The sequence below is a fragment of the Mytilus californianus genome, unplaced genomic scaffold, assembly GCF_021869535.1.
Source record: "Mytilus californianus isolate M0D057914Y unplaced genomic scaffold, xbMytCali1.0.p SCAF_7, whole genome shotgun sequence".
NCBI lineage: Eukaryota > Metazoa > Mollusca > Bivalvia > Mytilida > Mytilidae > Mytilus > Mytilus californianus.
The window spans coordinates 18,134,317-18,158,799 of NW_026262723.1; the positions used below are offsets into that span (position 1 = coordinate 18,134,317).

General features: G+C 30.4%; 2 protein-coding genes across 5 annotated transcripts in view; one reads left to right on the forward strand and one right to left on the reverse strand.

Moving 5' to 3' along the window:
• The window catches only part of LOC127709288 (uncharacterized), a 145,342-nt gene extending 126,243 nt beyond the window's left edge, over nt 1-19,099 (forward strand). The window contains exons 29-34 of one of the 2 annotated variants that reach the window (XM_052214747.1): nt 13,545-13,649; nt 14,099-14,239; nt 15,767-15,860; nt 16,374-16,501; nt 17,886-17,948; nt 18,861-19,099. In XM_052214747.1, the coding sequence (XP_052070707.1) occupies nt 13,545-13,649; nt 14,099-14,239; nt 15,767-15,860; nt 16,374-16,501; nt 17,886-17,948; nt 18,861-18,962 (633 nt within the window). In that variant the 3' untranslated portion in view covers nt 18,963-19,099. The remainder of the gene's footprint in view (nt 1-13,544; nt 13,650-14,098; nt 14,240-15,766; nt 15,861-16,373; nt 16,502-17,885; nt 17,949-18,860) is intronic. The other variant, XM_052214746.1, reaches the window with a different exon arrangement.
• LOC127709295 (WD repeat domain phosphoinositide-interacting protein 2-like) overlaps nt 1-24,483 on the reverse strand; it is a 92,097-nt gene that overhangs the window by 32,203 nt on the left and 35,411 nt on the right. The gene's annotated exons all lie outside the window — the stretch shown is intronic.

Here is a 24,483-nt window from a genome sequence, read left to right on the forward strand (position 1 = left end):
TAAACCATTAAGAGACCGTTTCAGTTTATGAAAACAATAGGTAGGGTGTATGAAAAATATTAGGATCAATTTACACAGTCAACACTGAGAACTTTGTTTTAAATAAGAATAAAACCAAAGATAACAACTGTGTTTTGGAACCAGATACCAGCTTATATAGACTAGTCATTGATTTCCACTACATATTTGCTCATATTTTGTTCTTCTCATGTATTTTCTCCATATATATATGGAGCATTGCCTATGTGTTTAGTGTCGAAGCATTTGTACATGTTAAAATGGAAAAATTTGGTAACTGAAAATGAAGCTCCATCACCCATGCCGCAAAAAAAGAGGCCTGTGTAAAAGCTGACACATATATATCAGTAATACAATGGTACAGAGCCTCCTTTATAAAGTTAAAAGGTGCTACTCTGCCTATTGTGAAAACTGAAATCACTCCATAAGGTAAATTAGTTGGCAGTTCAATGACATGCTTAACAAATCCCATAAATTTGGTGTATAATTAAAATGCAACTAAATAAAACACACAATTTTTGTTACATCAAAAACTCCAGAAACACAATCTGGAGGAAACACGGATATTTGTAATTAGGGGATGGAATAAATGGAACTTTTCCTCAGTGAAGGATATTTGGACCTTTCTTCAAGGAATGATTCCGTGAACATAGTGTCTCCTCTTATATGTTAGATTAACAGGTATGGATATTAACATGCATGCTGAAGCTTTGGCAAAGCTACTTCCTCATGTCAAGCATAGTCAAAGTATAGGTGTTTGTGTCCACTCTGCTGAACAGTATACCAACATTTCTATTAGTTTTGTTCTAATATATATCTTGCTGTTCTGTATAGCGTTTATTTGAAGGCATCAGTATGATTTTCTATAATGTTTGCATTTCTAGTCAAGGCTGGACTAAACTAGACCAGTATTTATTGTCTATCTTTTTGGCTTTGTTTTATTATATATATTTCTTTGGAAGATAACACTTTTAATACTCTGTTTGTAGGCTATTCCTGACTGTACAATTGATTTAATTCTAAGTTCACACTGTACTTTATTTTTGATATTTTTAGGCAATTAAGTATAAGAAATATTTATTGTTCTATTTAAGGCATCTCCAGGCTGTACTTTATGTAAGTTCATTATACAAGAGATTGACCACTTCATTGTACTGAATTAGTCAGCTTCAGCCATCAATGCATCAATTTTGTTTTAAAAATAAAAGTTTCATCAAACAACCAAGGAAAAAATACTAAGTTAGCTTTACCACAAGTAAGTCTTGAATGCTGTCAGGTGATCACAAGTGCTTAAAGCTGAATTAGCCATCAGCATTGTTCTTTAATTTTATTTGTTTTGTTTTATTTTAGATGAAAGTTTGTCATATCAAGGAAGTCAGCTAGAATTTACTGAGGATTTCAAAAATTTTAAGGTATAGTTTTGTATTCATCAATAAGTATTTGTAAAATTTATAAATTTTAAATTCCATTGTAAACCATAAATATGTACCGGTAATTTTTTTTTTTTTTTTAAGTGGTCAATTATATATGATTTTGTTAGAATCTATATAATTTTTTTTTTTAAATTTATGTATTAAAAATATTTTGTGTATATATTTATATTACCTTATTACTTTTTAGCTCACCTGGCCCAAAGGTCCAAGTGAGCTATTCTCATCACTTGGAGTTCGTCGTCTGTCATCCATCATTGTTGTCGGTCATTGTCATTGTCTGTTGTCATCTGTTAACTTTTACCAAAATCTTCTCCTCTGAAACTACTGGGCCAAATTTTACACAACTTAGCCACAATCATCATTGGGGCATCTAGTTTAACAAATGTGTCAGATGACCCCGTCTGCCAATCAAGATAACTGACATGGTTAAGAATAGAATATAGGGGTGAAATGTAAGTTTTTTGAAAACCGCTATAATTAAAAAAAAATCTGATGGGAGCAGAAATGTTCAGAATGTTGCCTATATACTTGGAAATTGTAATGGATAGAGAGAAACTTTGAGAGCAATATTCTCACATAAAAAACTCAGATTAGCACTGAAATTAATAAACTTAATACATTGTACAATATTTTTTGCTCAAATAGATATAGGAAGATGTGGTATGAGTGCCAATGAGACAACTCTCCATCCAAGTCAAAATTTACAAAAGTAAACCGTTATAGGTCAAAGTACGGTCTTCAACACGAAGCCTTGGCTCACATCGAACAGCAAGCTATAAAGGGCCCCAAAAAAATTACTAGTGTAAAACCATTCAAATGGAAAAACCAACGGTCTAATCTATATAAAAACGAAAAACGAGAAACACGTATGAACTACATTAACAGACGACAACTACTGTAATCAGATGAAATGGTCATGAAAAGAATACTGTGGATTCATTTTTATTTCCCACTGGACATTAAGCAACTAACAATCAATCAATCAATCATTTTTATTTGTGCAATATTGATTTTAGTGTATATATTATGGGTATAGGTAGAACAACAAATTTTAGTGTTCAACAAAGTTCAAATTTTCCACAAATTTGAATGTAGATGTTGTAAAGAACAAGAATTAAAAATAAATAATTTGCCAAAATGTAGTTTATATTATGCCTTTTTTTCAAAAATATGAAAGTATGGGTCACAGGGCTTTTTGTCAAGCTTCAAGTTGTGCAAAATTGTCAAATTTTGTATAGATTATGCATGGAAAACCAATTTTTGGTGATGAAAAAAAAACGCTAGAATTTTAAGATAAACTATGTGAATATAGTCTTATGATGTGCTTTAAGAAAATAAAAACAAAAATTGGGGTCACAGGACTAGTTTTCTTGCTACACTTCAAGAATGGTTAATTCATAACACCATAACACATTCTTTTATAAAAGTTACATTATTGTAGTTATGTCCCCTTCTATGTTTAAGTTGAAACAAATTAAATCAAACAAAAAATATTCTGTATTTGTAAAAAAAAAAAAGTAGAAAAAAAATTTTTATAAATCATATTTATCATTCTTTTAAAATAAAATCCTAACAAATGAATTACATTCTTCTCACAAAATTTGCATTTTTGATTAAAGATCTAGACTAATTATGTTCTGCTATTTTACAATCCAAGATGGCGAAAGACACATAATCTACCTTAAAGAGATGTTTCTATTGTATTGGTATGTAAACTGTGTCATTTCTTCATATATAAATATTATATTATATTATAATGCATTACATTATATGAATACTATGCACTTATAGATAAAAAAAAACATTTATTCTAGGATGGTCCAGAATGTGCCATATGTAAGTTACTTGTACAGGAAATTGACTCGTATATAGTACAGAACAAATCAGCCACCGAGATCAATGCTACTGTATATGAATTTTGTAATAATCTCCCAGCTCCACTGAATTCTATGGTGAGTAAATCAATTCTTCGAAATATCATATGTAAGTTTTTTTTTTTGGTGCATTTAATTTTTTGTAGCGTCAATCTAATCCAAAGACTATATTGTCTACAACTCAATGCTCCTATAATTTTCTCTTTTGAATAAAGCAGTGCCTAAACATATGATGAATTTCCAGCTTTTTGAATTCTCTAGTGAGTAAATCCATGTAAAATTTTATAAACTATCTGTTCTACTGATTTACTGGTGAGTATAAGTAGGTCCTTCAATATTTATCTTGTGTACAAAACACTATGCTCACCAAATATTCATTGGTGAGTAGAGCAGTACCTCAGAGGATGATAAAATTCATGCTCCTTTGAATTCTCTAGCAAGTAAATCAGTACCATAGTATATAAATTGTATAATGTAATTTCTGTCCACTGAATTCTGTAGTGTGTATATGAATTCACAAATATATATTATTGTGTAATAAACTAGATTATGAGTTTAATTCTCTGTTAATCAAGAAAAAGTAAGGAATGATTTGTGTAACAAATTAATTTAGTGAATATACGGGGGGGGGGGGGGGGGGGAGACAATTAATCAGGTAACTTAACGAAGTTGTAATTAAAAATCATGTGTTAATGAGAAAAGTACAATATCCTTGTCTTTCTTTTAAAGTTCTTGCATTTCAAAGGCATTATACTTCAGTAACCATTTGGAAGCCTTTTTTGTTTATTTGGTGTGATGTCTTGTGATTGCTCAAAATGTTTAATTTGTCCTCCCAATGTCAATGATAATGTATACCTTTATTTCAAATTAAATCTTGTACTGTAAAAGAATCAAAGCCTTTCTTGACAGTGCATCTGCATTTGTATTTTTGTTTCCCGTATAGGTTGATGCATTGGTGCTGCATTCACAGTATCTATTCTGTCTTTTAACAAAGAACAAGACCCAACTCCAGATTTATATATTTTGCAAGGCATCTTTGTGTTTTAAAAGAAGTTCATCTGCTAGTATTTTCAAAGCTGTTGTTGTTTTTGATATAAAATTGAGAATGGAAATGGGGAATATGTCAAAGAGACCACAACCCCACCAAAGAGCAGACAACAGCCGAAGGCCACCAATGGGTCTTCAACGCAGCAAGAAAATCAAGCACCCGAAGGTGGTCCTCAGCTGGCCCCTAAATAAAATTGTGTACTAGTTCAGTGAAAATGGATGTCACACTAAACTCAAAAACATATAAGTGAACTAGAATTAAAAAGCATACAAGACTAACAAACGCCAGAGGCTCCTGACTTGGGACAGGCGCAAATGTGCGGTGGGGTTAAACAAGTTTTGTGAGATCTCAACCCTCCATCTATACCTCTAGCCAATGTAGAATAAAGAAACACATAACAAAACGCACAGTAAAACTCAGTATAAAAGAAGTCCGAGTCCAATGTCAGAATAGGTAACAAAAAAAACTAAGCAAAATGACAATGATACATAAATTCCTACATCTGTGCTCAAATAAATCTCGCAAATGTTCTGGGAGTTATGTACAAAGTTCATCTATTATATTGTATCTGAATTTTCATTGGATGATTTAGAAATGTTGTCTGATTTGTCATGTCCTTTTACTGAGTTCAGTAATGTACAACTCTTGGGTATTTTTACATTGTTACATCTGTAACATCTACAAAGTCTTTTAATCCATAGTTCTTATCAAAGTACCTACATCTGTATAAACAGTATTTGTGTTAAAACTAAACCTTTTCCGGTTAGAATTTTGTGATTGTCCAAAATGACTGGTTTAAGCAGTGCATAATCACCATTAATTTTACTGTATCAGTCTCTGGTATATGTAATATCCTCTCTGATAGAGATAGAATTATGATATTTTTATCAAGTACAATCCTTCAAACTTGACTTTCTCTTCTCTTTACTTCACATGGATACCAAAAGACTTTTATTTGAATTCCATGATTTCACAATGTACAATGTATAAATGAAGTAATAAATTCTAAGCTCAATTGCACTCGATGGTGAAACAAAGATTACCAACATACATCACTAGCAAAATTTACTCAATGCTCAACTCAGATTTCTTGTGAGTAAATAAGTTGTAAAGTAGCTGCCTAAAATTCCAGGTTTTATTGGAAAAGTTATCAACTTATTCTGTAATTTCACAATATCAGCAAATGCTATATGAAAAATTATCATTTCAGTGTACTACATATGCACCAATGATTGTGAAAGATTTAGTCTTAGGATTTGATCCCGAACAAATATGTGAAAAATTAAAGTTGTGTTCAAGTAAGTGGTAAAAACAAAAGGAAATCAAATGTTAAATTATCAGGTATTCGTTGTTTTAGAATTTTAGTCTATGATTGAGGCCATAGATGCAAGTCAATTATTATACAAGGACTTTTCACTGATATATAACAATACAATAAATTAAACATGATAGACTAAAGATGACTTATTTAATATTAAAACAAAATATGAGATTTTTAGCTCACCTGGCCTGAAGGGCCAAGAGGGCTTTTCTCATCATTTGGCGTCCGTCGTCCATCGTCCGTCGTTGTCGTCGTCGTTAGCTTTTTACAAAAATCTTCTCCTCTGAAACCACTACGCCAAATTTAACCAAACTTGGCCACAATCATCATTAGGGTATCTAGTTTAAAAAATGTGTCCGATGACCCCGCCAACCAACCAAGATGGCCGTCATGGCTAAAAATAGAACATAGGGGTAAAATGTAGATTTTGGCTTATATCTCTGAAACCAAACCATTTAGAGTAAATCTGACATAGGGTCAAACTGATTATCAGGTCAAGATCTATCTGCCCTGAAATTTTCAGACAAATCTGACAACCTGTTGTTGGGTTGTTGCCCCTGAATTGGTAATTTTAAGGAAATTTTGCAGTTTTTGGTTATTATCTTGAATATTATTATAGATAGAGATAAACTGTAAACAGCAATAATGTTCAGCAAAGTAAGATCTACAAATAAGTTGTCATGACTAAAATTGTCAGTCGACCCCTTTAGGAGTTATTGCCCTTAATAGTCAATTTTTAACAATTTTTTGTAAATTTTTGTAATCTTTTACAAAAATCTTCTTCTCTGAAACTACTGAAACAAATTTAACCATACTTGGCCATAATCATTATTAGGGTATCTAGTTTAAAAATTTTGTCCGATGACTCCGCCTTCCAACCATCATGGCCGACTTGGTTAAAAATAGAACATAGGGGTAAAATGCAGTTTTTGGTTTATATCTCTGAACATAAAGCATTTAGAGCAAATCTGACATGTGGCAAAAATGTTCATCAGATTTAGAATTATCTGCCCTGAAATTTTCAGACGAATCCGACAACCTGTTGTTGAGTTGCTGCCCCCGAGTTAGTAATTTTACAAAAATTTTGCAGTTTTTTGTTATTATCTTAGATATCATTATAATATCTAATATCTAATACTATTAATTATGATTTTAACCTTATTTTACATGATTTCCAAAGCATCAGTAAATACAGGTGAGCGACACAGGCTCTTGAGAGCCTCTAGTTTATATTATTATTGAATAAAAGAGGTAGCAACTCCTGATCAAATCTAATGCAGAGCATTTTTATTATTATATTTCTGGAAAACTTCATGATATTGAATAAACATTCCACAATGGTTTTAATTACCAACATGGTACCAACTTGTCTTTTAAAAATTATATGATATTATTATATCCCCTTCAGATGGCAGTTTTGTCCAACCATTCCTGGAAGAAGTTGAACCAAAAGAACAAATAGAAGAGAAAGTTGAAGCTGTATGTTTCTATGTTATATAAGAGTTATTTTATATGCAACAGTTTATAAGGGTTTCAATTCTCAAATAGTTACTATTTGATTGTTTTTTCCCCACCAGACTTTGTAAAAGATTAGTATTTTTTCGGCATGGGGACCAGAACTACTAACCAACCATTCTTTTATGTGGCCAAAATCCTTGCCAATTTCAATTGTTTCACCACCATCTTTTTATAAAAATCTCAATCCTGAATATCAAAGACTAAGTATAAAAATGTCAATCCTGAATATCAAAGACTATTTCTTGTTTGAATATTGTTTTTGTTTTTGTTCCTTCTCCTCTACATAGTTCAGCATAAAACAGTATAATACACATTTTCTGTAAAGCAGGGTGGATGTCCTAAAATAGATACTATACTATATAGGAATATACAACTTTGAAAGAAAGAAAAAGTTCCTTTTCTGTTTCATTCTTTGTGACTCTTTGGTGGACTTTAATACCCAATTTAAATATTAATTGTATTTTGGGTATTTTTTTCACCAGACTTTTAAAAATCATTGTTTTTTAGGTGAAGTAGCAAAATTATCCACAATCCTTTCAAAGAACCAAAGTTGGAGCCAATTTTAACTGTTAACACATTGTCTTAGGATTGAAATCGACTATTTCTCATCTGCATAATGTTTCCATGTATGACTTGCAGCTCTCCTCTATAGTTGAGCATAGATGATATAAATGCATTCTGTATTATTTTATAGCAATGCACATTTTGACATTGTTTCTTTGAAGAAAATGATTTAAACATGGTTGAGAAGTTAATTGGATTTTCCCCATCAACTCAATTACGAAAATTACACAAATAAGGGAAATTAATGACTGTTTGTGTAGCTTTTAAAAAATAATTTATTTTTGTCTTTAATAAATGATATTTATATATATTTAGGATCCATTATGTGAGTTGTGTGAATTTGTTGTCCAGCTACTTGACCAGTATTTAGCCAGTAATAAAACGACGGCTGCTGTTAATTCCTCTGTCATGCAGATCTGTAATCTATTACCAGGAAGTTTAAAAGGACAGGTATTGTTTTTCTTTTAACTCTTAATTAAAAATTCTAAAAAACAATTTTAAGAGAAATTTGATAATTTTGGTGTAACATTAATAATAATTGATTGATAGGTATTTAGTAGGAATGATAAGTCAAATGGTAATTGCTGATCATGTAATATAGGATAGCAGCCTGTTTGTCTGATTTTTATAAATTTATATGTAGTACAGCTGAATTTGAACGAAATTTGTGATCTTAAATTGTTGTGGTAATTTTGGCACTTAAGGTGGTACCAAACACTTTGACTAAAATTAATTTGGATCGTTTAATTTTCATAAAATTTTGACAAAATATTTACTTTGACCCTTTGACAAAAATATAAAAAATTCAAAAAACTTGAACCACACTTTATCGGAAAAATGTCATTGGATATATAGCAGTTTGACAAACACTAATTTTGATCATTGAGAAGCTTAATATTTCCTTAACAATAGAACGTGATTAAAACGTTCAGCTGATTTTTACAGAGTTATCTCCCTGTAGTGTTATGTACCGCCTTAATTACTTAAAAAAATATATATTAAAAATTTTAAAAGTACTTTTTTGTATTTCATTGAAATGCACACATAAGAATTAAATCAATAAAGTTCAAAAGAGTTTTAAAGAATTGGAACTGTATGTAAATTGTAGGAGAGATACTCTGATGACTATGTAAGCATTGTGCTGCAATATTATACTTTTTTTGTTGTTGAAGTAACTTTATCTTTTAAAAAATTAATCAAAAAAATTTGAAAATTGAAATTGATTGTTCCTTTTTAACAAAATTTAATAATAATGCCGTATAAAAAAACTTTTCAATAGAAAAATTAATGTTGGTAATTACCTAGGACATATTATTTAGGTATTTTTTGGTTATTTGGTTGATATCTTATTGACATATATTCTACATCTCCTTTTACTCGAGATTTTGATAAAATGTATAATTAACAAGACTCTTGGAAAATAGTAAAAATTTAAAATTATATTTGCATACCACTCAATAAGTTATGAATACTTAAACAGGCAGTATTCTGTGCCTGTTTTTCAGAATTAAATCAATTTTGAAAATCTATTTTAAAAATACATTGGATAATTGTTTGTTTCAGTGTATTTTATTTGCACCACAAATTGTAACCATGGTAACCAGTGGAGTGGCACCAGAGAATGCATGTAAACAAGCTAAATTCTGTCCAGCAGTTAACGGTAGGCACACAGTATCCACTATAAAGAGTTCATTTATGGGCAACAGATAGTGTATCGAAGAAATTTACTAGATATGATTACATGAATCAAGAAAAAGAGAATATTTATATAAATTGTGTCAATTTCTGAATTATGTATGTTCTTACATGAATAGGAAGGTTGTATAACTCAAATTTAAAGTGGGTGAGAAAAGTCTCTATTGTCTGAACTAAGCTACATTGGGCCCATGAAAAGGTCAACAAATAAATTTGGCAGGAGGTTTTTGATGCTTAGAAACCTCTTCATCAAATTTGAAAATCAAGATGTATTGATGAAGTTTTATCTTCTGCTTTTTTGGGAAGGAGATAACATTAAAATTGGTGGTTCAAGTGTTTATTACTGTATAAAAACTGGGCTAACAATGGAATTTGGACAGTGCATGACTTGTAAGATAACCAAGGAAATATTATGTCATTTCGAAATTTTCAACAATTATATCAATTTAGATTTTTTTTTCTACATTATTATGGAATGGCACACTTGCTTAAAGGGTGGTTAAAAGCTATCAATATTGATGTAACTGAGAAAAGATCTCAGGCAATGCTACCTTTCAATATAAGTATTTTCTTTGAATCAAAGAAGGGTTCAAAGGACATGTACAAGATATTGAATGAGAAAAATGTTACTTTTGTTGTAAAGGAAAAATGGGAAAACCTGATCTTTATATGACTGGCAGTAATTGGAAGAAAATACACACTTCAGGCACAAAATACACTAGAAACTCAAACCTTTGCTGGTTCCAATATAGATTTATCCAAAGAACTTTGGGAACTCATTAGATAAAAATAAACAATAGTAATATATGTAAATCTGCAAAGGGACCAGAGACCTTAGAACATTTATTTTGGAGTTGTCTTATGGTCTCCAGTCTCTTGCATGCACTTAATAATTGAATTTTTGAAATGACAAATATTGAACTTCCTTTAAATTTCAAAATTATTTTATTTGGTAACTTTGAAAATATTAAATTGAATTTTGTTTATAATAAGATTATTTTGCTTACAAAATATTATATTTACTGAACAAAATTACAGAAGTATTGCCAAATTTAAATGCTTTCAAAAATATTTCAAGGAAAACTTGTACTTAAAAAATACATTTCACTTATAAACCTCTCTGAAGATGAATATAACATTTACCCTAGCCCCTGGTTCCCTATTATACACTAAATATTTTTTTATGCCCCCGTCGTAGTGGAGGGGGCATTAAGTTTTACCCTTGTCCGTCTGTACGTACGCACGTACTTACGTATGTCTGTACGTACGTCCGTCCCAAAATTGGTTTCCGTTCTCTAACTTGAGTTTGCCTCAACCAAATTTTATGAAACTTAAACACAATGCTTATTACCACATAACACAGATCAAGTATGAATTTTGGTGGTCTCACTTTAACCGTTCTAGAGTTATGCCCCTTTATAAATGGAAAAATTGCTAAATTTCTAGTTTCCATTCTCTAACTTAAGTTTGCCTCAACCAAATGTTATGAAACTTACACACAATGCTTATTACCACAAAATACAGATCAAGTTTGAATTTGGGTAGCGTCACTTTAACCATTCTAGAGTTATGCCCTTTATAAATTGAAAAATTGCAAAATTTTTAGTTTCCGTTCTCTAATTTAAGTTTGCCTCAACCAAATGTTATGAAACTTATACACAATGCTTATTACCACAAAACACAGATCAAGTTTGAATTTTGGTGGCGTCACTTAAATGATTCTAGAGTTATGTCCCTTCATAATGGAAAAATTGCTAAATTTTTAGTTTCCATTCTCTAACTTAAGTTTGCCTCAACCAAATGTTATGACACTTATACACAATGCTTATTATCACAAAATACAGATCAAGGGTGAATTTTGGTGGCGTCACTTAAACCGTTCTAGAGTAATGCCCCTTTATAAATGGAAAAATTGCAAAGCTTTTAGTTTCCGTTCTCTAAAGTTTGCCTCAACCAAATGTTATGAAACTTATACACCATGCTTATTACCACAAAACACAGATCAAGTTTGAATTTTGGTGCCGTCACTCAAACTGTTCTAGAGTAATGCCCCTTTATAAATGGAAAAATTGCAAAATTTTTAGTTTCCGTTCTCTTACTTAAGTTTGCCTCAACCAAATGTTATGAGACTTACACACAATGCTTATTACCACAAAACTCAGATCAAGTTCAAATTTGGGTAGCGTCACTTTTACCGTTCTTCAGTTATGTCCCTTTATAACTATATGATATGCAAGCGGGGGCATCATCTGTGTCCACATGTGGACACGATCCACATTTATTTTAATTTGATTTAAACACCAAAAATCTATCCAAAAACAAAATAAGATTCTCCCTATGTTTAACCAAATAATATACTATTATTAGTATTTCCATTGTTGTTTTGATTTAAAATTTCCTTACTGTGAATATATCATTCTGTATACCTTTGTTCATACATGTTGTGTAAATTTTTTGTGTCATTTCCCTATATTACTGGTATCAGTGATTTGTCCTAAAGCATGACCCTACAATTTTCCAAATAATAAAGTCTTCATAAAAAGAGATGAGGAGTTTTCCTTAATAAGCTAACAACCAGTGGTCAATATACAGTTTTTGACTATAAACAAATGTCTCTACCATAAGTTAAGCTCTAAGTAAAATGTATTAAACAAATACACTATAAAAAGATCTCCAGTGAACAAATAAAGACAAATAGAATTACAAAAAAATTAGATTAGCACATTATAGACTTTGTGAATACAAAAAAATTAGATTAGCACATTATAGACTTTGTGAGTACAAAAATACCTGATTAGGCTTTATGTTTCTCTATTGACCTTAAGTATAATGGCAAAGATCCTGTAGTGTGTTGTTGGCTTACTTTAATTTGCATGTAAAAGTGTTTGGCACATAATTTTTAATGAAATAAAATTGTTTAAAATAAAGATTTTGCTTTTTCTAGGACAATTCTTCCAGAAAGAATTAACAGCGTTGTCATGTGGTCAATGTCATGGTATTGTGGAATTCCTCTTACCACAGAAATACAATTCTGAGGTAAATCTTATAGCATGTAAATCACTCCCTTTTTCAATTTGTTACTCTCTCATTAGTACTACTTATAGCTTATAGGTAAGACAAATCTAGGGTTTGAGGTTGTACATCATGTACCATGCTAAGTCAGCTTTAAGGTTTAGCATGTGCTTTAAACATGCGATGTAAGTGTGACAACAAGTTGACTAGAACCCTTTTTAACATACAGATGTAGTGTAACATGTGTCCTACTGATTCCATGTCACCCTGTTTGCTTGCATGGTTAACCATGTCAGATTTGAACATATCACATCGATATGTTCTAATCCAGATCATGGTTGAAAAATTACACCCTCCCCTTCTGCCTTTCAATCTGTACATTTCGTAAGTAAGATATTACTATAACATCGAATTTCAGAGAAATCATTGAATTTATCAGTACAGAGGCAAACAACTGACCTTCTTTCAGACAATTTCAGGTCATTTGACTTTCAAAATATTTCTTTTGACTGCATTATCTTTTTTCCTACTTAGTGATAAACAGATGCAAGTGGAGTATTCAGATAATCACATATGAATATCTTTATATGTATTTATTAATTGATTTTTTTTTCAACGTCGAAAAATTGTTGTAAAAAAAATTTTCAACAATGTTTTGACATATTGTTGCAAAAGGTTCAAATTAAGGGTAGATATAGTTCTTTCTTACTAGTAAGAGTTGAAAAATGAAAAATAAAAACACTTAATAATTTAATGCATCAGAAACACTTTTTAGATTTACTTTTATCAGTAACACTCAAAGCCAAATATTTGAAAGCCAAGAATGTATAAAAACTGAAACAGCTTAAGAACTGAAACTGTTGAGGAGCTTTATAACAATAACGGACGGAGAAATAATAGCCAAATCCATCTAAGGTCAACTTTACCTGAGGGAGTTGAAACCTTAGTTTCTTAATAATTTCTAAATTATAAACAAAGAATTTAAGAAAGGTTTGTTAATTTATACATATTTTGAATTGTTGTATAATATTGATATTTTTGAAAGTATGTTATCTTTTCAGTTTGGAAATTTGATATGTAAAGCAGCTTGCCCAGTTGCCAGACGCCGGAGATCAGTAGATGACACACCACAAATTTTTATGGAATTTATGAAAGCAGCAAAAATGGTAATGAGTATTGAAACATATGTCATAATGATTGATAAATGATTTCCAGTCAAACATTTATTTGCTATTAATTGTAATAAATGGCCACAATTATACCATTTATGTACCTTTAAAGTTAGGAGGAGGAGGTTTTGAGTTGTGACATAATTTTCTATCTGTTTTTAAACTTTTGTTCTTTTCTTTACATCCTATTTGTTTTGACCACTTCACTAGCAGTTAAAAATCCATCTCATATTCATATCTCATCAATATGTTCTTGTGATATGCATGTAAAGTAGCCACTGGACATTAAACACTAAACACATCTATTAATCTGATGTTTTTGTAGAGCTTCTGTCACTGAGTTTACATTTTTGGAAAGGCTTGAATCTTTTAACCCTATAAAAATTCATACGGGCAAACAACAGAAGTTATCAAAAATAAACAGCATTTTTTTCTACTTAATTTAGACAAAAACCTGGAGATGTGATCTATGTGAATGGATTATAGAAGCTATTAATGTTTATGTACAGACCAACGTAACAGACCAGTCACTAGAGGACTACATGAATGATATTTGTCATTTTATGCCAGAGCCATTTAAGGATGAGGTATGTTGTATCTAAAATAAAAATATATGTTTTGTGTTCATTAAATGCTTTATTTGTTCCAAGGTGTAAAATTTTCAGTTACATATTCATTTTATGTGTGGCAAAAGTTGAACATTATTTTGCATACATTAAACCTCTGTGTTGATTTGTACCATACATTAGTCTTTGCAATTGTTTTGGTCGAGGAAATTGACTGTTAAAATATACATATGGAATATATATATGAAAGTAATATTTTTTTCTTTTGATATTATGCTCCAATATTGGCCATCTATTTACAGAGTTGATGATTTTAAAAGTAGTGTGGTCAGGTTAAACTTGAGGCACTACTATTAAATTTGATTATCTATTGTAGTATTAAGTCTTCAGGTGTGTAGCATTTAAATAGTTACTTTGAGTGAGGTGGAAGTTGAATTTTTGCATGTAAAACATATTAGTTTTGACTTTTTTGTAACCTTAATAAATTTTCTTATCCAGTATGCCATAATATGCACTTGGATATTATGAACAATGATATTTTTTTATCTGCTTTAACTATCTTTAGTTTGTTTTACTGCTTTATTTAATGATTAATCCTTTACAATGCATGTTTGAAGGCTCAAGATAATGCTGCAAAATATCTATGGTGTTTACTTCCCTTTTTCTTTTGAGTGCCCGACTCTATTTAAAGGTAAAAGTCAAAGGACAAGGTCCATGTAAGAATATGGAGATTGAAAGTTTGCAGGAAAATGGATATCCAGGTTATCAATTTTCCATTCAACTTGATAAAAACAGATAGAATTTGAAATCTGTTTAACATGCTTAAGGGGTTTAGTTTGGCAAATAATAAAAACTCACATTTTCATTTTGGTAGTATTATTTTTATGCAGATTTCCTAACATCATATTTAATAATTCAGTATTTTTGTACATAGTTAAAAAAATTGAAAAAGTAAAACCACACTAAAAATTCAGTTTTTACAGTACTTTTAAGTGATTATGGTTATAAAGATCATAAATACAGCTCTAGTCCTACATTATACCTTTGTCAAATCCCATTAAAGGCTTGCCTATGACAAAATCTGAAATCGACAAAATCTGAAATCTTATATTATTTGAAGGTTGTGTCAAGGATCAAGTGTATTACTTGAGTTTAAAGACCTGGCTGGGTTAAAGTAAAAATTTTAAAACTGGTATTTGCTGCTTCTCCCCCAAGAATATATCATTAGGAGTAAGAGCAGTATGTATGCTAAAAATCCAGCTCCGCATATTCATCTAGTACAAAGCTGTCTGTTTACATTCATATCATATTACTTTGAAATTGTGATATGCTTTCAAAAGCCATCAAACAGAAAGGTAAACTAGCTTTGAACTTAAATCCTTTTTAATTTATTAGGTCAAGTTCACTTAGTAGCAATAAAAAAGAGCCATTCAGATTATATTGGATTACCAGGGGACACTGCACTTTAATGTACTCTTTTCACATTTATTTTGAGGCAAACATCTTTTGAATGATTTAACCGTTTTTGATTTTTAATGATATTTGCAGTGTTTGAAAAGTGTACCAGAAATAATAAAAGAATTATCCCATGGCTTTGATGAGGATGTTCTCTGTCAGCATTATATCCCTGATGAATGTAATGGTAGGTCTTTTATACTTTTGAATGACTAAAGTTGTTTTAAGTCGTATATGCATTTGATATGGTGTTGTCATCTCCAGCTATTTTTTTTGGTCTGATAATTTATTTTATCTGCTTACATGTTATCCTTATCAAATTTGTTTTTTTGTTTATTAATAAAGCTGATATGTACTGTAAGGATTTTCGACCAATATAATTTTAAAATAAGCTCAAAGGTGAGTTTATGTATTCTTATAGATGGTTACTGACATGATTTTTACCAGTCTTACTCATAACTTTCTTGAACTTTTTGCACATTGACCATCAATAAAATTTCACTGTTTCTACAATAGATTATTACATTTAAGACAAATTATATGATAGTTCATGGAAAAATGAAAAGAGGTTGGTCAGAATTATGTTGAAAAAAGTCACATAATGGATAGGAGGTTCTGTATTTTGACATTACCAGTGATTGAAAGTTAAACACCAGTTAAAACAATAAAATGTGCATTAATATTATTAAATTTTTCAAAGGTTCTTCTGTTGCTGCTGTAGACAAGCCAGTTGCAGCTTTCTTTGATGAGAAGAAGGATAAAGATGTACAGTGTGAAATATGTAAACATATCATCAAATACATTGATGAAAATTTAAATCATGATAAGGTTCGTACTGGGAAATTTTTTTATATACTTTGAATTTTTTTAGTTTCATTTGTTGTGATATTAGTAAATAACACATCAGAAATGCTTCATTTTCTTCAAACAGCTGGTTAGATGTATTTCAGTAAGAGCTTTTTTATATCAAATAATTGCCACTGAAATTATGATGTTTTACTTTGTGACAATGACAAACGATCATTCTTAGGAAGATCATTTTTCAGTTCAAACAACAACACCATACAGGAAATAGTCTCCAACTGAATTTTGATTACTTGATGTTCTTCATCCATATGTTTTCTAAAACCTTCTAACAAAGATGCATCAAATCCTATTAAAAATATATATTTTGTAAAAATTCAGTTGCATGAACTGTTGACACAGAGATATGTCACACCTGTATGTAAGTTTGGTAGTAAAATGCATAGGTTGAAATTAAACTCCTCAAAACAGTCAATTGGTTGTTCATCTTAAACTGATGTTATCACAAAAACCAACTTCCATTTTTAGGTAAAGATTGCATTATGCAATCAAAACCTTATGGGACTGACTTGATATCTAAATCTTCCAAGGCTTATCACTATCTTTTTGATACACAAAATATAGTGCATTGATCATAACATTCTATACATCCTATCCATAAACATTTCCAGAAATTTATTGATGTAATATATGCTCAGATATTCGAGGCACAAAATGATGTTACACTTGTCAAGAAAATTACATAACTTTTGCAAGGTGCAGGAATCTAATATCTGTTCTTAAAATATAAATGATGTCATTGTTAAAATCATCTTTAAAAATTTGGAGTTATCTTCCTTTGTCTAGAATTGCTGTTAAATCAACAACAAACAATGCAATATTTAATTTTACTTCCCACTTATAAATTGAAGCAATCTTTACCGTTCAGTGCTTACAAGCACTTTGATTAGTAAGATATATTCAAAAAGCTTGCACAGTAGAGGATGACATATGATAAGAGCCCTTATTCGATCTCTGAAATTGAAAAATAGTATAGCTATTCAAGTCTTTCAATGTTAATTTTATTGATGTATGAAGAGGTTTATATAATCTGGACTCTGTACTGGAAGGAAATTTCTTGTGATATCGATGTGAAAAATTACCTATTTGACCAATACAGTAATTTTACACCTCTTTTTTTAAAATAGATCTAGGGCCTTTCCTTAAAAGATATAGAACGCACAACTTCTTTGTAAGGTACACCTTGTATATAAATAATCTTTTTGGGTAAAGTCCCTGTTTAAATACAAAAAAATAATAAATCAACCAAACTTTTCATAATAAAGATATTGAACAGATTGCATAAGCAATAGCATTGGCCTAGTTGTAGTACTATAAATGTATAAATCATAAATATTTCTGATTTCAGAATGTAGTTAAAATGTATGTAGATGATGTATGTGGAAGATTACCATCACCAACAAATAAGGCGGTAAGTTTGTTTTATTTATTTACAAAAAAACTATTGAAGTTATATGACTATGTTATAAGCAAAGTCAGAAATCAGAACGCATCGGACAATAAATGAAAGTGGCATATAGAAGGCAAAAAGACATTAGAATAGGGGATATGAAATGGTAGCCATGACTACCATTTGAAATCATTTAGGGATGCTTCAATTTATATTTGGATGAAAGATACATTAACAAAGATATAATCTACATATAATACAAGGAGATTTGGTGTAAAAATGTACATCAATGAGATAACAACACATTGAAACAAACCAAAGAGATATCATTAAATTTATCATCTGTCATCAAAATCAAATAAATGATGAATTTCTACATTCCCTCATGATATCCGAAAATACTAAAAGAAAAGAAATAGCTATCCAAATAAATCGAATAAAAAGTAACAACAGTAAAGAAAATATAATTGATATTTGTCCAATGGTGTTCCCCATTTAAAGAATTCAGAAATATCACCATAAATGTTAAAATTGTAAAGTGAATTTTATTATATCCCCGCTTTGAAGAAGGGGGGTATACTGTTTTACCTCTGTCTGTCCGTCCATCCGTCAGTCCCATGAATATTTTTTGTCGCATTTTTCTCAGGAACTACATCATAAGGATTTCTGAAATTTGGTTTCAGGGTTTATATAAGTCAGCTATAAGGTGTGATGCGTTTTCAAATTCACCACTCAACAACTTCCTGTTTATCGTCAAGCGGCGGGGGTATCATCAGTGAGCAGTAGCTCGCAGTTTCACTTGTTGTTGCTGTTTTCTAAGTAAATGATTTGTTAAGGGTGTGCTTAAAATTGCATTTCTGTTGGTATATTGTTTCAATTATGACTTTTTAGTTTACCCACATGTCATATTTTAAATGTTCTCTTGTTTTTCAGTGTAAATCTTTTGCTGCAGCAGAAATTGAAGAAATATTGCTGAAGATTATCAACAAAATACTTTCTCCTGAAGATGTGTGTCACATGATAACTGTGTGTTAGACATATAAAAGATTCACAAAAAGAACTTTAAATAATTTTGAGAATACAAATTATATTCATTTCATATATTCATTAAGAAAATAAGTCAGATGGCCAGTTTTTTCTACTTGTAGGCCAGAATAAAACATTCCATTTTATTTCTTGTCTTGTCTCTAACCAATGTTACTTGTGTGAAGACATAGGTCAGTCATTAGCAGATCTATTGGAATTATCTAATGATCTGTATTATAAATCAGTCCATATCAGATTTATTGACTTTTTATTCACTGTTGCATTATTTTTGAAGCATTTTGTTCAAAGCAGTATATGATAGGTTTTGTTCAATCAAATATACTTTGTTGAAAGCAGTACAGTGGCATATATAGCTGCTTACGAACATTTAATTTGGACTCTGTGTAAAGTTGTCCAATTGGCTACTTACTTGGGACAGGCACAAAAATGCGGCGGGGCTAAACATGTTTTGTGAGATCTCAACCCTCCCCTATAACTCTAGCCAATGTAGAATAAACAAACACTCAGCAATACACACAGTAAAACTCAGTATAACAGTAGTCTGAGTCCGATGTCAGAATAGGTAACAAAAGAAACTAAGCAAAATCAAATGACAATGATACATAAATTAACAAAGGACTACTAGCAGTTACTGACATTCCAGCTCCAGACCTCAATTAAACTGATTGAAAGATTATGTCTTCATAATATTCATAATACTAAATTAATATTCATAATATTAAATTTGTATAATTGCAATTCAGGTTCATGCAAACATTTAAGCCATGTATCAATGACTTCATATTGTTCAAATGTTTAGTTTCTGATAATGTATATAAAGTCATCATAGATACCAGGTTTAAAATTTTGTATGCAAGACATGCGTTTTGTCTACAAAAGACTATTCAGCTATGCTTGAGCTATGCTTGAATAAAACAAGTTAAGGTGGATCATTGGTATATATTTCCTCAGATAGAATTTTCTTATACTTTTTCAAAATGAAGATTTTTCAATGCTTTTTCAAAAATATAATAAAAGTATATATTTCAAGATACAAGTCGTACAAGATTGCCAAAATTTGCATGGATTGTTCATGAAAAAACACTTTTTTGTGAATAAAAAGAAATCTGAGATAGAATTTTGAAATGAAATTTTAAATGGGTTTTAAAATATGCTTTTAGAAAATAAAAATGAAAAATGGTGTAACGACCTTGTTTTCTTGCTACAAGTAAAAATTGAAAATTTCTGTATTATACCTGTATATAAATTTTACTATCTGAGTTATCTCCCCTTAAATGGCTAAGTTCACAATTAGATTCAAACAAACACAAATATTTGGTATTTGTTATATCAGTTAAAATAAAGCAATAAATCTCATATTAATCCACATTACTAGTCCCCCTCCCCCCATTCCTCCCTATATTATGCTCCTTATTCTATTTAGGGCCTATGTTGCTATTACTTAAGTGCTTTCTCTTTTGGGGGCCTAACCAAATGCTGAAAAGATACAGTGCAAATGAAAGCATCTGTTTTACAATAATCAGAGATCAGTAAGGGGCAATAGACATGTTAACCGGTTCTTGGTTAGAAGTATAAACTGAACAAACACAGGTTTGGGACAAAGAACCACAGTTTTCTTTGCATATCAATAAAGCAATAAACATAATTACAAACAAAGCAAAATCAAGTTGAAAATCTGTGGTACTCCTAACATAAAGTACATGATAACTGTGAGTTCTTTGAAAACATTACTACTCTACTTATTAACAATATATTATAATAAAAGGCTGAAATGACATAGCAATAATGTAAAAACTATCCTCTAGGGAGCGGAGGGTGGGATTAAATTATTTCCCAGAAAAATTTGAGTGTCTGCTCAAAGCAAGCGTTGCTTTCAGAATAATTATGTGCTTGTGCCTTAAACAAAAGCCCTGTTAATTAAGCGCTGATTGATTAATTCAAATGCAATGTTAATTTTGATTGGTTAATTAGTATGATCTTGAAAAAGCAATTAGTAAACGAGATTTCACATGCAGCAGTAACTGGGACCCCCCCTCACTGATTGGACCAATAATAGACAGGAATTTCTAATTAAAACTATATGTACAGGCATTGCACAAAAACGTATTGTGTATTAATAATCTATTTATACAAAATAGTTCCTTTTTTCTTTATACCAATAAACAGAATTACTCATAATAGCCAATTTGTATCAAAGTTTTCAGATTTAAGCAAAGAACTAGCTTGATTGTGAACTGCTATTTTACAATCCAAGATGGCGGTTTACAGTTAATCTACCTTAAAAAGACCAAATAAAGCAAAAGTAAATGTGTTTGTGAAGAACAGGAATTATAGTAGTTACATGTCAGTACATTGTATTATCATTCATTAAGCTTAGTTTTAAGCAGCAAATAATGTCTACTTCATTAGCCGTGTTTCATGATTTACGATATTTGAATTGGTACTATACCATTGTTTGATGTTATGGTTTCTAATTAATTATATCTCTTTTGGTTGTTTTTTTTGCCATGGCATATTGTCAATAAACTCATCAAAGATACCAGGATTACAATTTTGTATGCCAGATGTCAATTATTTTTCGACTTATGAGTTTGAATATTTCTTGGGTATCTTCAACCCCTCTTGAAAATTGATTCACATTTAATGAATATTGGAATGCTTAATCTATAACATCTGAATATAGTGTTATCAAACTAAAATATCGTCTTCCATCTAAAATAAATTTGAAAGAGTGCCATCAGGTTATTTAAGATATTCTCTCATCCTATTGTAAACATTGGTGTAAACAGGAGATATCTGACTGAAAGTTACTTGATTCAATTTTTTTTAAATGACTGAATATTGTGGATATTCAAATTTAAAAAATAATTTAGAAATTAATAAAAGAACAGGGTTCCAATGTCCCCCGCATTGCACATATTTTATCTCGCTATTAGCAGAAACTAAAAATTTCTTTAAAGTTTTTTTTTAAATATCTTAGAGAAATGAAGGCTTCAGAGCAAACGCACATTTCATCAGTGATGGTCAAATGAAAAAAATAAGCTGAAATGCCAACAAGCCTATAGTATATTTATACTTTATTCAACATAAGAATTCGTTGTTTCCATGACACAAAATCAGTACATGCACAACAAAAAACACACAACAAATCTTACTTATAATCCCTTTTTACAGAATGGCTTTCTCACGGACAGTCACACTAATGTCTCCTTATTTTTTCTATCAAAATTAATACATAGAATTAGATAAGAACTTGTACACATATAGTTATAATACTAACTACATATGTAAATATGTTCATATAAATCAGGAATTATTTTTCACATTAGTACCTTAAATTGTCAGACATGAATTAATTTCTTGTTATAAACATATAAACAGTACTACCAGAGAGAAACATCTCTGATCCAAATAAAACAGATATTGCAAAGGTTTCTGTTTTATTGATATGTCACTGGAAGATATGCCTGTTGAGACATGACATCATTGCTTACACGTCCTACATTTTGGAAAACTTACATTTTCATATACAGCAATACGTAAGACTGGTTAAGTATACAAATTTGTTTTAAAGTAAGTTAAACAGTTTTGATTTTAGTAAACTAGTTTATGACTGTAACCTGTACAAGACCAATATTCCTACATTAGCTTCTGAATGTTTAACACCCACATAGTAATTCATCATATGCCAAAAATACTGAACACAGTTTTCATTTTACAAAATAATTGGGATAAAAATTGCGATAATTATTTAAAAATTGATATTAAATTTTGAAATTTGTTAGGGGACCCCGGGGAAATGATTTTTTTTTATTGGAGATCGTTTAATCAGCCTAATTATTTCCCTTTAGAAATAATGCTTATCTCCGTAGGGGAAACCAAAGATTCACGAATAAACTATCATATCTATATAAAATAATCTGTTCTAAAAACAATTAAATGTTTTAAGCAATTGCATTTCTTAGAAAATCATACTAAGTTTTTCTTTCTGTCTGAATATTTGTTTATAAGCATTTGGTACCAATTAACAAAACAAGTGACAATTCTCAGATATCAGCCTCAAATTGATGTCTTGGATAGTCAGCCTTGGTTTTAGTAAATTGATGATCAGTTTAACAGTTTGGTGACTATGTTGAACGCATCTATCCCATCGAACTTGAGATAATGGATACAACAGATACAGTTACGTCTGCCTCATATCTTTACTTGCAACTAGAAATTGAAAACGAGGGTCGGTTGAAACAAAACTTTATGAAAAAAGAGATAATTTCAGCTTCCCAATTGTAAACTTGCCTGCATAAACTGCTTGATAAATGAATTAGGTATTGACATTTCACTTGAAAACTCAACATATACCCCCACGACACTTACCAAAGAGGAAATCCTGGATAATCAGGTCTGTTCTATGTTCCTTTGGAATTTCAACCAAAGATGAAGAACTGGATCTTCCATCACTGTATTGGATACCTAAACAACATAAGTGTCCTTACAAACAACGTTATATTGCTGGGTCTTCCAAGTGCTCCACGAAACCTCTTTCTGAATTATTTACATCAATTTTATCAGCAACCGGGCTTCAAAGTTATTGTGAAACTACCTATTCTAGAGGTGGCGTGAATCAGATGTGGATATTAAAAAATTCTTTTTTAAAGGTCTTTTAGAGTACATGAAATCTAAGACTTTCATCTTGCAATAGTATTAAAACATTTGACTTTTCTAAACTTTACACAAGTATTCACTATTCCAAACTAAAAAAACAAATTGAAAGAGTTTGTCCTGCTTTGTCTCATAAAAAAGAATGGCCAACGTAGATACAAGTATCTTGTCTTAAGGATGTACACCTCTGAGGAGCCAAAAATTTCTAGAATTAAACTTTTTTTCTTAACCTGATTTTTGGGTTTATATGACTGTGAAAAAATAATTGGTGAGGAAAAAATCATATGGTGGTGCACTTCTTTTTTCACTACGGCCCTTTGAAAGTACCCAATTTTGATGATTTTCCCATTTTTCATCAATTTTTACCTATTTTGGGCTATTATCGTGAAAAAAATCCCAGTTCCACAATTAAACTTTTTTTCATACTTTCAGTAAAGATGAAGTGGACCAATCTGAATAAATTTAACTTAAAAAAACTATAGGTAGGTGTTAATATAAGAAAGTTTTATCATATTTTGATGCTTTTTTGTGTCAAATTAACCATGCTGTCAATTTTGTAAATTTGTGATTTTTCTCTGTTTTAAGAACAAAATGCAAATTATTTCAACTTCTTTGTTATAAATGATTGAAAAAATACATATCTAAGAAATTTGAAAAGAAAAAAGTGATATGGGATGTACATGTTTCTGGTAAAGTCATTTATTGTACCCTCACCCATTTTCTCAAAATTTGGCTAAAAAGACTGACTTGATTGGTAATAAAATTTGAAAAATTGATAACTCAAAAACTACTCATTGTAAATACACAATTTTTTCACAGAGTTAAGTTTGATTATAACATTTTTTAAAATTCA